This window comes from Parasteatoda tepidariorum, chromosome 11, assembly GCF_982258835.1.
Source record: "Parasteatoda tepidariorum strain Cologne lab strain chromosome 11, Ptep-v5.0, whole genome shotgun sequence".
NCBI lineage: Eukaryota > Metazoa > Arthropoda > Arachnida > Araneae > Theridiidae > Parasteatoda > Parasteatoda tepidariorum.
Genome location: NC_141765.1, coordinates 61878989 through 61894385, shown reverse-complemented (window position 1 = coordinate 61894385; position 15397 = coordinate 61878989). Strand labels below are relative to the sequence as shown.

The 15397-nt window shown below is 25.1% G+C and overlaps 1 protein-coding gene across 2 annotated transcripts in view; it reads left to right on the top strand.

The window, feature by feature from the left end:
* Positions 1-14919, top strand: part of Oseg4 (intraflagellar transport protein Oseg4) — a 45676-nt gene extending 30757 nt beyond the window's left edge. Inside the window, exons 23-32 of one of the 2 annotated variants that reach the window (XM_016061365.4) lie at positions 569-709; positions 4591-4723; positions 4945-5007; positions 6445-6657; positions 6804-6929; positions 8333-8465; positions 11026-11112; positions 12050-12179; positions 12253-12321; positions 14587-14919. In XM_016061365.4, coding sequence (XP_015916851.2) covers positions 569-709; positions 4591-4723; positions 4945-5007; positions 6445-6657; positions 6804-6929; positions 8333-8465; positions 11026-11112; positions 12050-12179; positions 12253-12321; positions 14587-14767 — 1276 coding nt within the window. In that variant the 3' untranslated portion in view covers positions 14768-14919. The remainder of the gene's footprint in view (positions 1-568; positions 710-4590; positions 4724-4944; positions 5008-6444; positions 6658-6803; positions 6930-8332; positions 8466-11025; positions 11113-12049; positions 12180-12252; positions 12322-14586) is intronic. The other variant, XM_043043946.3, reaches the window with a different exon arrangement.
* The last annotated feature ends 478 nt before the right edge of the window (positions 14920-15397 follow it).

Below are 15397 nucleotides of genomic sequence, written 5' to 3'. Positions count from 1 at the left end.
TTTTAACTCATAATTTATATTAATGATAAATGTAGTTTAACAGAATATATGTTTGTGATTAATCTAAAATTTCAAAAACTTACTGTTTAAAATTTACTATATATTTTTTTTCTTAATTTAGTGTTTATAAATTTTTATTCTGAACTGTTTATTTAGTAAAGAAATTTTACTGTTTTAATGCAATTAGCTGATGCTTTTATATATTTATTGAAACTGTTGTATAATTTAGGTTCAAGGCTTACTGTATAAGATCAGTTACTCAATTTTTATTTGTTTTTAAAGCTTGAATATTGTCTTTATTAACCAAGAGATTTTGCACACTATTCTTGATGTTTGCTATACAATTTAGGCTTTCTATATAATCTTATTAAAAAGCAAGCTTTAGTAGGAATAAGAAGTTAGTTTTAAACTCATATGACTCTTTATTTATTGAGGTCAATGTTATTGGTACACTTCTAATTTGTTTTTGTATGCATTTCTAATTATTCATAAAAGGTTGCATAACAATTTTATTAAAAGAACATATTAAAATATTATGTTAATTTGTTGGGGTTTTTTTTAAATTTAGAATATCTGCTATTGATTTGCATCGTCTTTTGGGAAATTGGTTTAGAGTATTTGAGCTGTTAAAAGGGGATCTTTTAGAAGTGACAGAAATGGAAGAAGCTTGGAATGGTGTTGCTGATTACTATTTTGACAGACAACAATGGTAACATATACAGTAACTATTTGAAAAAGTTAGTTTTTTTACCGCATATAAAATTTTACTTTTCTGTATAGTGAAGTAAAATTTTATTTAAAAAACATTTCCTGAACAGTAACAGAAAAAGTTTAAAATAAATACATTTTTAAAAATTATATGTCTTAAATAAGTTTTTATGTCTTAAATAAGTTTTTATGTCTTGAATGATAGGTTTACAAATATTTTCAAAAACATACATTTTTACTACTTAGAACTATTAAATATTTTGTACTTATTTCTTTAATATAAGTTAGACAAGTATACAATTCTTGTAATATAAGTTAGAAAAAACAACAAATATTTTATATGAAATTAAAGATTGCATACTTTTGGTTGAAAATAGAAAAACTGTCTTCTTCGCTATAAAATTAAACAAAGAATAAATAGATTTATCAACTATTAAAATTAGGAAAAACATTTCACTGAAAAAAACCTATGTTATTAATTTTTTTCTTACATTATATCTCTTTGTGGGACATTTTCTTAAAATAATTGTCCCTCCCCCCCATAGTTAACTTCAATTGTGCTATTATAGTGACCAAAAATAATAAGAAATGCAGTTTCAATATAAAGAGAAAGTAAACCACAATTCTTATAAAAATAGAGCTAATGAATTCTTTAATAAATTTCCTTATCAATGCATTTTTCTTTTCATTCTGTTTGGGCAACTACTTTAAACTTATTATAATAATGTGTAGTGTTATTATTTTGTTTATAACATTTAACTATCTAGATATTCTGTATGAAAATCGGATACTATTTCACCTAATCTCACATATTAATCTTGATTTTCATTAACTATTCCTGCGGACATAATTTTATCCAGTTTTACTTAAATTTAGCTTCTTACATTAAACTTCAATAAACATCTAATAAAATTTCTCCACATTTTTTTAAAGTTATTCACCCTTAATTTTTCATTTTATATATGACAAAAATGAAATTTTTTCTCTGTTAGTCCACTGTAAAAGCATGTTTTAAAAATTTTAAATATATAAGCAATAAAAAAATTTGATTGCTTATAAATAATTAGAAAGTTTAATCTGCGATGTAACATGAAAACCCACTTTCTTAATATTATTTCATTTTAAACTTTTCTGTTGCAGTGGTATGAATTTTTGACTCGAAATAGTTTGGGTTTTCAATTTAGTATTATTTTTAGCAATTATCATAAATGATAATAGTGTCTTTTTTTTTCTTATGAATTCAGATCATATGCAGTTCAGATCATATGCAGTCAGATCATATGCATGAGATTAAATGTTAATCAAATGTGCAGTTTTATAACTATTTTTTTGTCTTTTAATTGCAACTCTAAAATTGTATTTCTATTCTTTGGTTATTTTATTATCTCTTTTTACCCATAAAATTGTGATAAATATTTAAATTTCAATGTTCATGCTACTTTTACTTGATTAAACTAATCATTATTTTTTTAATGAATATATATTTTCAGTTTCAGCTGCATAAATATCTTTCCTAAATTAACAATCAAATGTACCCTGCATGTAAATGTTTGAATATCTCATAATAATTAATCTTACTTAAGTATTTTTCTTAAAATTGTATAAGATAGGAAGTGAATCTTTAGTTTCACAATTTTAAAGAAAATACTTAAGTTTATAAATTTTCCATATATCTTTTATTTTTCATCTTGTTCAAGTGTGAGAAGATATTTTTTTAACTGTTTAAACAATTTTTGAAATTTTTAGTAAAAACCCTTTGCACTGTTCTATCATGAATATTGTTCCTAGAACTACTGTAAAATGTAAAGGAAATATTTTTCGTGTAGGAAGTTGAGAAAAATTTAGAATTTTGTATTTTGCAATTTTATATTGTGTGTCATTTTCCTTATAAGGTTCCAAAATTTATAAAATTCATACATTCTAACTATTCATGTATGCATTTTCCTGTTTGCAGACTATCTTGTGCAAAAACCATAATTTAGGAAAAAAATTATTTGTGTTATTAATGTGTTGATTAAATAAAAGGGATAGAGAACAACAGAAGGAGATGTTGGCAATGAAAAGATTAGGCATGATATAAAGATATTGTATCACCATGTGAAATTACATATTTTGCTCAATGATTGGTGTATTATTGTTAGGGATACAATCATTCCTCGTGTTTAGCCCAAATTATTTGGCGCATACTTTCTGTTCTTTTTCTGTAAGAAATTTTAGGTTTCTTTGATTGGAAAAAATCTAGCTCTTACATTTTAGTTAAAAATAAACATTATTTTGCAATAAGAATAAGAATACATATTCATTTTTTCTTATGTTTTTTTTTTTTTTTTTTTTTGTTCATATGAAAAACGTTTTTTTAAGTTCTATCATATCTTTTATAGTTATTGATTTTTAAATGAATCATTCCCAAAAAGTTCTGCAAATGTTGTCCTTTAAGTTCAATAGCATTTAGATTTTTATATTGTCTAGATATTTCAAACCTTGCAATAATAATAGAGCACATTTCTAGTTGTTACTTACCTAATTTCATGATAAGAAATTATTAAAACAATAGCTTAAAATTGTTTATATTTTTTAAAACTATATGATATTCATTTATTTTGAGAAGCAAGCAGGGGCAACAACATCAGAAAAATGACTCTTGTCACTCTTTAATGTCATTCTTGAATTAATAAATTTAATTGAACTCAATTTTACTTTTCTCTTTTTAATTTTCCTTGTATTTTGTGTACCATAAAGGAATTATAAGAAATTTCAAAATTTTATTCTTAAACACGCTTTTTATTACTGTGTAAGTAACTATGTTGAATGCATATTAATAAATAGGAAGGCAGGGAAAAAGAGAAGGGTTTTTGAACCAGATTCCTAAAAATTATATTCCCTTAGATAAAAATTTGTTCCAGCTGTGCAGTGTACCATTAATTCTACAGTTTCTTGGAGCACTCAAAGAACACCATTTGAACTGCTAACAGAAATAAAAATATGAACAAAAAAAGGGCTTAAAAATTCTGAAAATATTGGTAGAAGAGAACATAAAATCCTTTATCCAAGAGAGAGAGAACATCCAAGAAGAAGCTAAAAAGAATGTCTGGAAGATCCAAGAAGAGAACCGCAGGCAATACAATAAAAGAAAGAAGAAAGCCAATGAATATCAAGTAGGAGACTTAGTTGCAATCCAGAGAAGTCAGTTTGGATCTGGTTTTAAATTAAGACCACAGTTCTTCGGTCGCAACTAAATAAAAAAGTAAAGGAGAACGGTAGATACGATGTATTAAAAGTCGGGAATCATGAAGGACCAAGTGACTCTTCATCTACAGCTGACCACATGAAACCATGGTCAGTAAATTTAAAAAAAAAAACATTTATTTTCCATACTTTGCTTTCTCGTTTTTCTATTTTGCAGGTAACTGTTTCTTAGATAATAGAAAAAAATGCAGACATTTTCACCTCAGGATGGCCAAAATGAAGTAGATATTATAGAACTTCATCCTCAAAACCATCAACTTTCTCACTGAAAGGTGCTAGTCTGTCTACAAGGGCAAAATCTCAGAATCCATGGAGCCATAGTGTCTGGACGGAAAAGTCCCGAAATATTCATTTGACTTATTCTTTTTTTTAGATCTATATACTTTTAGTCGTCAGTCTTTGTTCTGCAACGCTGCGTGTAGGCAGCTCTCTGCTATCGATGTAGCTGTTATACTTATTTTCCTTCTTTATTAAATTTCGCTTAATTCTTAAATTAATTGTTGTCTTTTTTTTCTCTCTTATTTCACAAATCACTACATATATGTATTAAAATAATTTTATCTTGAATTATTTAAATCTTTATTAAGAAGAAATTAAAAGTAAAAATGAAGTTTTACTTATTTCATTTTGATTTAGGTCTGAGGCATTAAACTATTATGAAAAGGCTCACAATGAAGACAGAATTGCAGAATGCCAGTATATGCTTGAAGACTATTCAGGACTTGAAAAATTATTAAATGATTTACCAGAAAATCATGCATTGTTACCAGTAAGTTTTGAAATTCTTTGTAGGTGACTATTATAGAAGTTTATATTATCTTGAAAATGTTTTTTTTAAGAATATCAAGTGCTTAAATATTTGTTAATTTTAATTCTACTAAAGCGTATTTAATTTTTTTGACTTAAAGAACTGTACAGACCTAAAATATTTTAGTTCCTCATTATGGTTTAAGGAAAAGTTCATAATCAAAATAATGTTTTTATTGTTAGGAACTAGGTTCGATGTTTGCATCTGTTGGTATGTGTGAGCAAGCAGTCTCTTCATACATTAAGGTATCTTTTTATTTTGATTATTTATATGCTAGCTATTTTTGTATTAGTTTCTTGAGATAATTCAAATGAATGTATGCCCAATTTTTTTTTTTTAAATTCAGCTTTTTATTAAAAAAATAAAATAGTTCTTTTCAATGAAAATATCTTAAATTGTAAATACTTCTAAACACTTTTATAAAATATAATGCATAATTAATCTAGTTTTATGTAAAATAGTTTTAATCATATTAATATGCCCTCTCATGCATGACAACATGAAAAGAAGTTGTAATTGAAACAATTTAATAAATATTTTTTCTTCAAATTATTTTGATAATAAACTTTATAATGGATCAAGATATTGCAGATCTGTTCTCCATTTTCACTGTAACTTTGTTTGATATTTTTTTAATTCAAGCAGTTGTTAGAAGTTATGCAACTGCAAAATTATTAATTCATTGAGAGATTATATCTATATAATCATTATAGTAAGTGGTAGGAATGTGGATGTGTGTATACATCAATTTTAATTTGTCACTTTTAAGAGAGTTTCTTTAATATGAAAAAGTAAATAAGTTGAGGAGTTATTAAAGTTAATCTGTGTATGTTGGAAGGTATTGTTTTGCCCATACGGCAAAATTGTTTTGTATTAAAGCATGTAGTGATTTTCTTTTTGTAGTCTTAAATCTAAAGCTTCTACTATATCTAAAATATTAATTTTGACACTGTTAATATTATGTTCTCTAAAATGATTCAATTCCTGGTTATTCTATCTTGTTTCAATTTTTTTTCTTTTGAGTGCTCCTCACGCTATTTTATTGATATATTTTGCTTTGTCTATATTGATACAATATTAGAAAGCACTCCTTTTTGCAGATATAATTGTGTGAGCTGATGAAGAGATTAAATCTTTTTTTTTCCAGGATTTTATAAATTTTTTTTTAATAATTTTTTTTTCTCTTTTTTCATAAATTTTTTTAATTTTCTCCATGTTTCCTATATATATATATATATATATATATATATATATATATATATATATATATATATATATATATATATATATATATATATATATATATATATATATAAATTTTTAAAACACAGAATTTTTATATGACTTTAATCAAAAATTAAAAGCATGACTATTTGTTGTTTTGACCTTTTATATATAATCGTTTAAATTCTTGTAAGTTGAGATTCACAAAACTATTCAAATTCTAATTTTTTTAAATATTAATATATTACCTTTGCTGCCATTAGGAAAAATATTTTCTTAAATTACAAAATTTTTGTAGTTGTTGTTGTGTTGTATTTTTTCTGCACACAGAATTATAAATGTTATTGAATTTATATTTATTGGAGCAAAAATGAATTACTTTTGGGAGGGAATTACCTTTTTACCCTGATAATCTTCCACAGCATAAAAAAACAATGAAATTTTTGTTTGTTTTATAGTGTAATAAAATAAATGCTGCTATTGAATGTTGTACTACACTAAATCAATGGAAAATGGCAATTGCATTAGCTCAAAAATATGACATCAAAGACGTTGACTCCCTTTTGTCTCAATATGCTGTGTATCTGAAGCAGGAAAAATCAATTTTTACTGTTGTTGAGCTATATAAAAAAGCCTGTAAATTCCTACATGCGTCTCTCATGCTTTTCAAAGTAAGAATTATCTACAGTCTTTTTATATACTTAAAATATAGCTTGTTTAGATTACTTAAATTTATTTTTTTAATGTAAAACAATAGTATTTATGTCAATCATTTCATTGTAAATATTTTTTTAATATATATTTTTTTATTTTACAGTTTGTGAAGGAATTACCACCAAAATTCTCTGATCCTCTACTCTTACGGAAAATTTATGTTTTAATTGCAATTCTTATTGAAGAATATAAGTCTAATAGAAAAGTATCCAATTTTGACCGAAATGATGTGAGTATAAAACGCTTCCTGCTAAGTTTGATTGACCAGCAATAAATTGCAAGAGAAAAACAATGTTTTCTGAACACCCTTTGCCAAAAAAATATAGCAACAAGCTTGTAACTTGAATAAATTACTTTGATCATCATATGCAATAACTGCACAAAAGTTTGTAAACCAAGCTTAGATAATTCATAGAGATTTTTACATAAAAAAAACTATAACTTTGTAACTAACTTTATTGGCCTTACTTTCCTACTACAACTGCAGAAATATTCAATAAAATTTAATAAAATTTTTAAAGTAATTTTTTATTAACAACAAAAATATTTTATAATTTGAAAAAATCAATTAAAAACTGCACTTGGTATAACCATTTAAAGTATTCTTTTCATACTGTGCATGCAAGGAAATCATTTTTAATTTGTTTTTTCAAAATTTTGTTTTGAATTGTATTTGGTAACTTATGAAAAAATCGGATTTGAATATCTTGAAAATATAAAAAGTTCTAGCAATTTTTTATGTAGTTTTTGTAAATTTGGAAAAAAAGCTGTGAATGGTAAAGGGTTTTCCGTAAGTTTTATTTTGTGCCATTGAACAAGATTTATTAAAAATGATATCTGCATTATATAGGATCAACCCCTAATAAAGTATGTTTTATTTCAAATTTTATTTCTTTATACTATCACATTCTGCTGTGCGGATAATCATTTTAGGGTATTATCAATTGTTTTAAATTTTATGATGTGATACAAGATGAAATTTGTATTTGTGGAAAACCCCATATCATTTAGAGTTTTCCTTAAAAATGTACATGAGCTACTTAGAAAATTGCTATAACTTTTTCCACTTTCTAGATATTCAAATCAGCTTCTTTTCATAAGTTATCAAATATGATGTGCAACGAAATTATTTAAAAAAGATTTTAATGTGTCCCACGCATGTGTATTGTGAGGGGACTACTTTAGTACTCACATCTTTTGTAATTTATAATGATTTTGTTTTTTAAATTTTGCAATGATACTTTTGTTATTAATTAAAAATTACTCCAGAAATTTAGTTTAATTTTATGATATTTTTTGTAATTATAGTTCGAAAACTTAAGGAAAAATTAGTTTTTGTCATAAATGTTCATATGTTCATAAATATTTAAACCAAGTTTACAAATTTTTTTGCAGTTATTGCATCGAATAACCAAATTAATTTATACAACTTACAAGCTTATTGCTGCTCCTTTAAACTCTAGTTATATGTATGAGAAATCGCATGATCTAAACACTTCTTAAGATATAAAATAATTCCTTAAGTATTTCTTGAGAAATGTAAAAAAATGTGTCAGTATAGAAGTATTTCCATAATTTTGGAAATCAATATTTTACAATCATCATATATTTTTTGATATATTTCTATTATAGATAACTGATTTAGGCATCAGTCTTGAAGAAGAAGTAGCTCTCCAAAATGTTGCACCTTGTCTTATTGATGATCCTTGGAGAGGAGCCAAAGCTTATCATTTTTATATGCTTGCTCAAAAACATTTGTATCAAGGTAATAAGATTCTTGAAAAAATGCTTTATTGTAACTTTATCAGTTTAAAAAAGGTACCTTTATTATTATTTTAAATTTAGCAAAAAGCTTCATTATTGATAATGAAACTTATCATTAGGATGCAGAATTGAGAATTTAACTACATATTTTGTTATATTTTTAATCAATTGTGTATAATCAACCATCAAATATCAATTGTGTTTGCTCTTTTTCTTCAAATATTATCCCTGGGTTTTGTGCACTTAAATTGATTTTTTGAAAACGTGATTTAAATTATACTTCACTTATATATAGTATGCAATAAATAAAATATGTACAGTGATCTTTCACTTATGTGCCACCTCTTTTATGCGCCTTTTCATTTATATGCTGATTTTAAGGGGTCCTTGGGCATTATGTAGGAAAATAATGATAATTATCATTCGTTTATGTGTCACTCTTAAAATATTTCAATTTTACACTGAAGTTTTAATTTTTACATGCATTATTACATGCTATTCACACATTTAATTTTTTTTCTCCTTTAAATAGAAAAGAAATCGAATTTTATTTTCTTAGAAAAAACTAAACAAGGGATACCTGGAATATGAAAGATGAACAAGGCCATGATCACTTTTTTGCAGTAAGATAGGCATCTTAGGGAATTAAAAGGAGGTGGTCTGTGTGTGTTTAGTGACTCTGTGTGTGTTTAGTGACTATAACAATCAAATAACCTATTGTGTAGCATATTATGACGTCAAAGACTTTCTATACACTTTCTTTAAAAATTTATCATGTGTTGTTTCTCTCCATCCTATAAAACTCTAGTTTTTAGTGAGGAACTGTTCAGCCATAACAAACTAAAATTTCTACCTTATTTAAGATTTGTCTCTCAATGAAACGGCAAAAGAAACGAAATTAAGTTTACTTTTTAAAGCTAATGTCATTAAGAAATCCATCAACCACTAAAAAAGCTTTAGCTGATCATTTTAAAATTTCTTAGTCAATTTTAAAAGGAATTTTAAAAAAAGGGAAAGCTATTGTGGCTACTCAAAGAGAATGTGCTAATTGGTATAGTTTTAATAGGCAGCAAATATATTAATATAGGAACAATTTATTATGTTAGTATATTTAGTGCCGATTAAAACTGCATCAATATTGTTCAGTTTTATATTAGATACTGAGGAAAGAATTTTCGTGCCACTTTGAATGTGCACCGGCAAAAGTTGGTTTATGTAAATTTTGGGTATCATGAGTTGACCTCGAGCAAAACAGTATCATGCCAATTGATACTATTTAAACCTTATTTTGATAGGATGAGCTACTAAATATGTGTTTTGCTCTATCTAATGGTGTAAATGCACAGAAAAGATAAACAAATAATACATAAATAAAATTGGAATCATTTCAGCTTTATTTAATGAGTTGTTATATGTTTTTCAGCTTAGAACATAATTTAAAAGTTTTGATTTATTGATTTTTTTTACCCTGTACGAAGAACGGAAATCTAATTAGTATTAAATTTAATAAAGTTATGTACAAAACATCTGTGTTTACAACATCTAATTTGAGTTTCATACAATCCTACTTTAGCTTTACCCATAAGGTGAAAAAACAGATTGTTATACTAAGTCCAATAAAGAAGCCAGAAAGAAACGATAAACTTACAAAATATAATATTAAAATAAAATCTTGTCATTTTAATGGAAGAAATAAACCTAATTGTAACTTATGGTGTTCTAATTTACACATATTTTTAAAGTTTCTTGAAATGAGACTCATTACCATACCATCACTGGTACTTTGCAGACAAATAAAATAATAACTAGAAAAAATCAGCATTAAGTGTCCTTTCTGTATCAAATTTAAATAAAGGAAAACTGTTTTATATTTTTCATAAATAAGAGTAGAAAAAGCTTTTCTTCTTTGTTTCATCTTTAATTTTTACTTGTTCTTGTTTTCTTTTCTGCTTGCAACTTTTTCTTCTTCCGTTCTTTTCTTTAGAAAAATTATAAGAGATAGTGATAGCAAAGAACATTCTTGCTTTAGACAAGTTAATCGTTCTTTATTATTTTTAATTCTCTCTATTTATATGTTAGATATAACAAAGAATTCTTATTAAATTTAAATTACCCTTCTAAATTTATTGCAAAGTATCTTAGAAGTCAAGGAGAGTTTTTATTCTATAAGAACTGGAACAAAGTTTTAGTTTTGGATTTAAGCATTGAGAAGCTGAAAATCACGTATAATTTAAGTATACATACATATTCTTTGATTTTAAAGTGAAACCTTCGCTTATAAACTCTACTGCAAGGCAAACACCTCACATTTTAGAAAATTTTAAAAATCCCCAGTAACCTTTTATGAGTAAACGATTGTATACTTGATTGACAACTAGAAAATCTCTTATTTTTCAGCCAGTATGTCCTTTTCCTGAGTGACACCTCTTTTAAATTGTTAACATGATTAGAAATATATATATATTCTATAAAAAAAAATTAAAAATCTTCATATTCTTATTATTTCTGTTAAGTTTTTAATACTATTAATATTAGAAATAATAGGTTTTAAATACTATTAGGTTATATGGATGCAGCTATGAAAACAGCTTTGCACCTTCGAGAATATGATGATATTTTAAATCCTGAAGACATCTACTCTCTTTTAGGTAAAAAAAAAGAAGCTTTTTTTCATATATTTTAACCTTATACTTTCATTCAAAATATCTTAGGCAACCGATCTTATTTTTGTAATTTGTTTGAAAAAAGTATGTTTTAGAATATAATGCTGTCTTTAATAGTAATAATTATAAATAAATCTAATAGTTTAGCTCCTATATACTGTACAAAGTTACTGAGGCCATTTTTGTAGTTTATAAATAAATTTTATACATACTATTGTTTATATACATAATATTGTGTTGCTGAGGTAATTTCAGTTTTTATTAATTTGAAACTGCATTAGACATGTAAATTACATTATTTAAAAAAAACTAATTTTATATTAAATTATGAGAGAAATGTTACACTTTTCGAGAGTTTTTTTAATTTTATTTAATCATTGAAATGCAATTATTTTTGCTTAGCACAAGAATTTTCAGAATAAATCTCAAAAAAATATTGACTCTGCTACTTAAATAAAAATTTTAGTAAAACATTGTTATAAACTAGTATTATTTAAGTTTTAAACATGCTTTCATATTCTAATTTCAAGATTCTTGTAATTAATATTAGTAAATCTTATGTATTTATTATGTATTGTCAGCTTATTTAGCTTTAAATAATCTCTTTACTGTCAAAAAGTTTTTGAGTATTATTAAAAAGTAACTCAAAATAACCAAAGTTACTTTTGCAATTATCCAATAATGTTTCTGTTCTATATGAATTCATAAATAGCTTGATATTTCCAAACACATTTCTAAGAGAACTAATTTCCTCACTAATAATTTTTGAGAGTTTTTCATTTACATGTCAAGTATTTCTTGGGATAAAGTTTCAAACTGCTGTTACATATGCTTTAAATTTCTTAAATATTTAAAATATTAAGTTCAGTATATCAAGTTTATGAATTAATTAAATTCATTTTCAATTTCTTTCTTCTTACAGCATTATCAAGCTGTGCTAATCGAGCTTTTGCTACTTGTTCATCTGCTTTTATGCGTCTAGAATCTCTTGAAAGTTTAACTCCCGAAGAGAAATCAAAATATGAAAGTTTAGCAGCTGAAATTTTTGTGAAGTATGTAAATTCTCAAAAAAAATATGCTATTATATTTCTATAAGAATTTATATCAATTATTGTTTCTCTATAGACACCCTCCAAAAGACAGTAGAAACAATGTTGTGCATTGCAGAGGATGTGGTGAAAGCATTCCTGATTGGTAATATTACTCTCTTAATTATAGATGAATAATAATGAATGCTCTTATAATTTTAGATACTTACAAAGAAGTCTTAAGCAATTGCTAAAAATTTCTAACTATTATATCCAGGGAGAAACATTTAATATGTTTATATTGAAAAACAAATGAAGACACATTCATAATACTGGAAAAAGTATAATTATTAAAATCAGTTTATGTATTAATATAATAATTAAATAATATTATTTGGATCATTTATAAATATATAAATAACTTTCTAAAATTTTTGGCTTTATTACATTTTCTCTATAACCGCGCCATCATATTTATTTCTAATAAAATTAAAGATGATCTCTTAAGAGGGAACAACGCAGTAGAAACTTTTAAAAAATGGATATTTTAATAAATTTTTTTACAATTGGGATTAATTTAATAATTTTTCCCCTTATTGTACATATTTTAATGTTCATTTTATAATGTTACAAATACAGAAATTTAAAGAATTAACACTTATATAATACAATGTTTATACCTTATTTTTTGAATTGTCCATTACTTCCTGTATTCAAAAATTGAAAAAAATCATCCAAATTTGATGTAGTTCAAGTTCTTTTAAACTACATGAATGTAGTTTTTTCCACATAGAGTTAAAATTAAAGATAAAAAGTAAAGAGCATAAAAATGTTAAAAGATTTTTTTTTTCACAAAAAGGAAATAAATTACATAAAACAAGTTACATTTTCATGGATTACTCAAAACCAAACAACCAAATTAAAAAAATATTTTCATGCAACAAAAACTATATTTATTGTGAACATTATGTCAAAATTTGAAATAAATTGGTTTAAAGTTTTACTATTTAGAGTTATAGCTAGTTAGAGAAACATAGTTTTGAGTACATTGCATTTAAAGTTTGGGGATCAATTATCCATATAAATATATAGAATTTTGAAACTAATTATAAGGCATTAATACCAGATCCATAAGGTGCTTCTCCATTTTCTGTATTCTCAAATGTTAGTCTAGCCCCTTTTCTTGTCAGTCTACTCTTATGTGACGCCTCATATGTTTTTAGATTAGCAACCAAAATTCTGTGGCCATCTTGATTTCAAGCATATTCTTTGGTTGCTGGGCATACATTTATTTTTAATCGTTCTGTCAATAACCCTTTGCAACCTCCATTAAAAATTATTACAGCTAAATAGGTTGCAATTTCAACTAATTATATTGAAAGTGCCATTAACTATCTTTCTTACATACCTAATTTAAACAAACTATTTCAATGAAATAGTTAAAATAATAGTATTTTACTAAAATGGTTTGATAGAAGTAAGCAAAACCATTAATCAACTGAGTGTACAAGTTCACATGATTATACATGTCACACCATGTCCTGCGTCGGGTTTTACATGTTTTGTTGTAACTTTTTCACTTTTGCAAAAGTCAATTCATTATTTTGATACATTAATCTTAAAAGGATAAACTATCAAAAATGCAATAATTCTTATTTTTTAGCTTTTATTGTGTCATTTCCTCTTGAGATTTTATGGTATAAAATGTCTTTATTTTTTTCAAAATAAATGGACTCTATTATTGTTTTGCTTATTGACTATTTGAAACTGTCTGTATAATAAATATTCATAAACTATTATGGCTTAGACAAAAATTAATAATTCTTCAAAGGGATTTCTCCACTCATTTGAATTTTCTATTTGTTAACTTTCAAAATTTGATAAGTTTTTATAATAAGTTAAGGTTTTATTAGGTGTATTCATAAATAAAAACCTTTTACTATTATTTCTTAATGTAAGTTTAAAAAAAAAATTTAAGTTTTAGGATTGTACAAGTGATTAATCAAATAACTCATACCAACAACAATCAAAATAACTTATAACTATTTTATAATAGATGCCTAAAGTGTTATCAAAACACATTTTTAGAATACATAACATATTTATTAGTACACCAACTATACCTGTGATTTCCAAAAAGCATTAAACTTCCAAAGTAAACAGTAATTGGGCTGACTGACATTGTTAGCGATAATTAACGTCAATTATTCTAATGTATAAAAAAAATTAAAAATGTAGTTTTGTTTATTGTTTGATTTCAAATTTAAGAAAAAAAGTTTTGTTTGTTGATTGATTTCAAATTTAAAAAAAAGTTTTACTGTTGTGTCATTTGAATCTTCAGTTTGCATTTTAAGATGTATATACATATTTTTTTATGATATTTGAATTTTCTTAATTATTTAAATACATTACTTGCATTTTTTTTTCATAGGTATACATCATGCCCTAGTTGTAGTATTAATTTTCCAATATGTGTTGCCTCTGGAAGACCAATTCTAAATCCAAGTCTTCAGTGGACTTGTTTACAATGCCACCATGCTGCTTTTAAGCAAGAAATGCTTACAAGATCATGCTGTGCTTTATGCCATTGTGTCTTATCAATACCAGTTTAAACAACATTTTTAAAGGATATAAAAATTTTTGTTTTGGAAAATATTCATTCTTACGAAATAAATAAGTTATTCGTGTTATCTTTACCAAAGAAATATGCAGGGAGGAAAGTAAATATTTCTTAGATTTTTTTCGTGACCTTGTGACAAGATATGTCACCAAAAGATCAAATTTGGGAACTCTACTCTATTGAAGTTTAATGCAGATATAAGTATTGATTGTCTTTTGTGTGGAGGTACATTGTAATTCCAGTCTATAATCACAGCAAGATACAGTGATTATGGATCAAGTACATCCACTTGAACAAAATAGTATGAGTGCTTTACATAATTAATACATTGTTGACAAAACAAAATAGTTAAGTTTAGAATTATTGAATGTGTATGATAATAGTGTCTAAAGTGGACTTTGTTAAAACATTGTACCTTTAAAGTTTCCTGTTCAGATCAGTTTAATAAGAATCAAAATCTAACAATTTTGGAAATTTTTCCATTAGATATTTATTCATACTTATTAATTACTATATTATTTAAATTAATACTATTTAAATTAATTAAAATACGTACTATTTAAATTAATTGATTAGCTTAGTAGACATCAAAAATTTTACATTTTAAATGCTGTTTTATGTA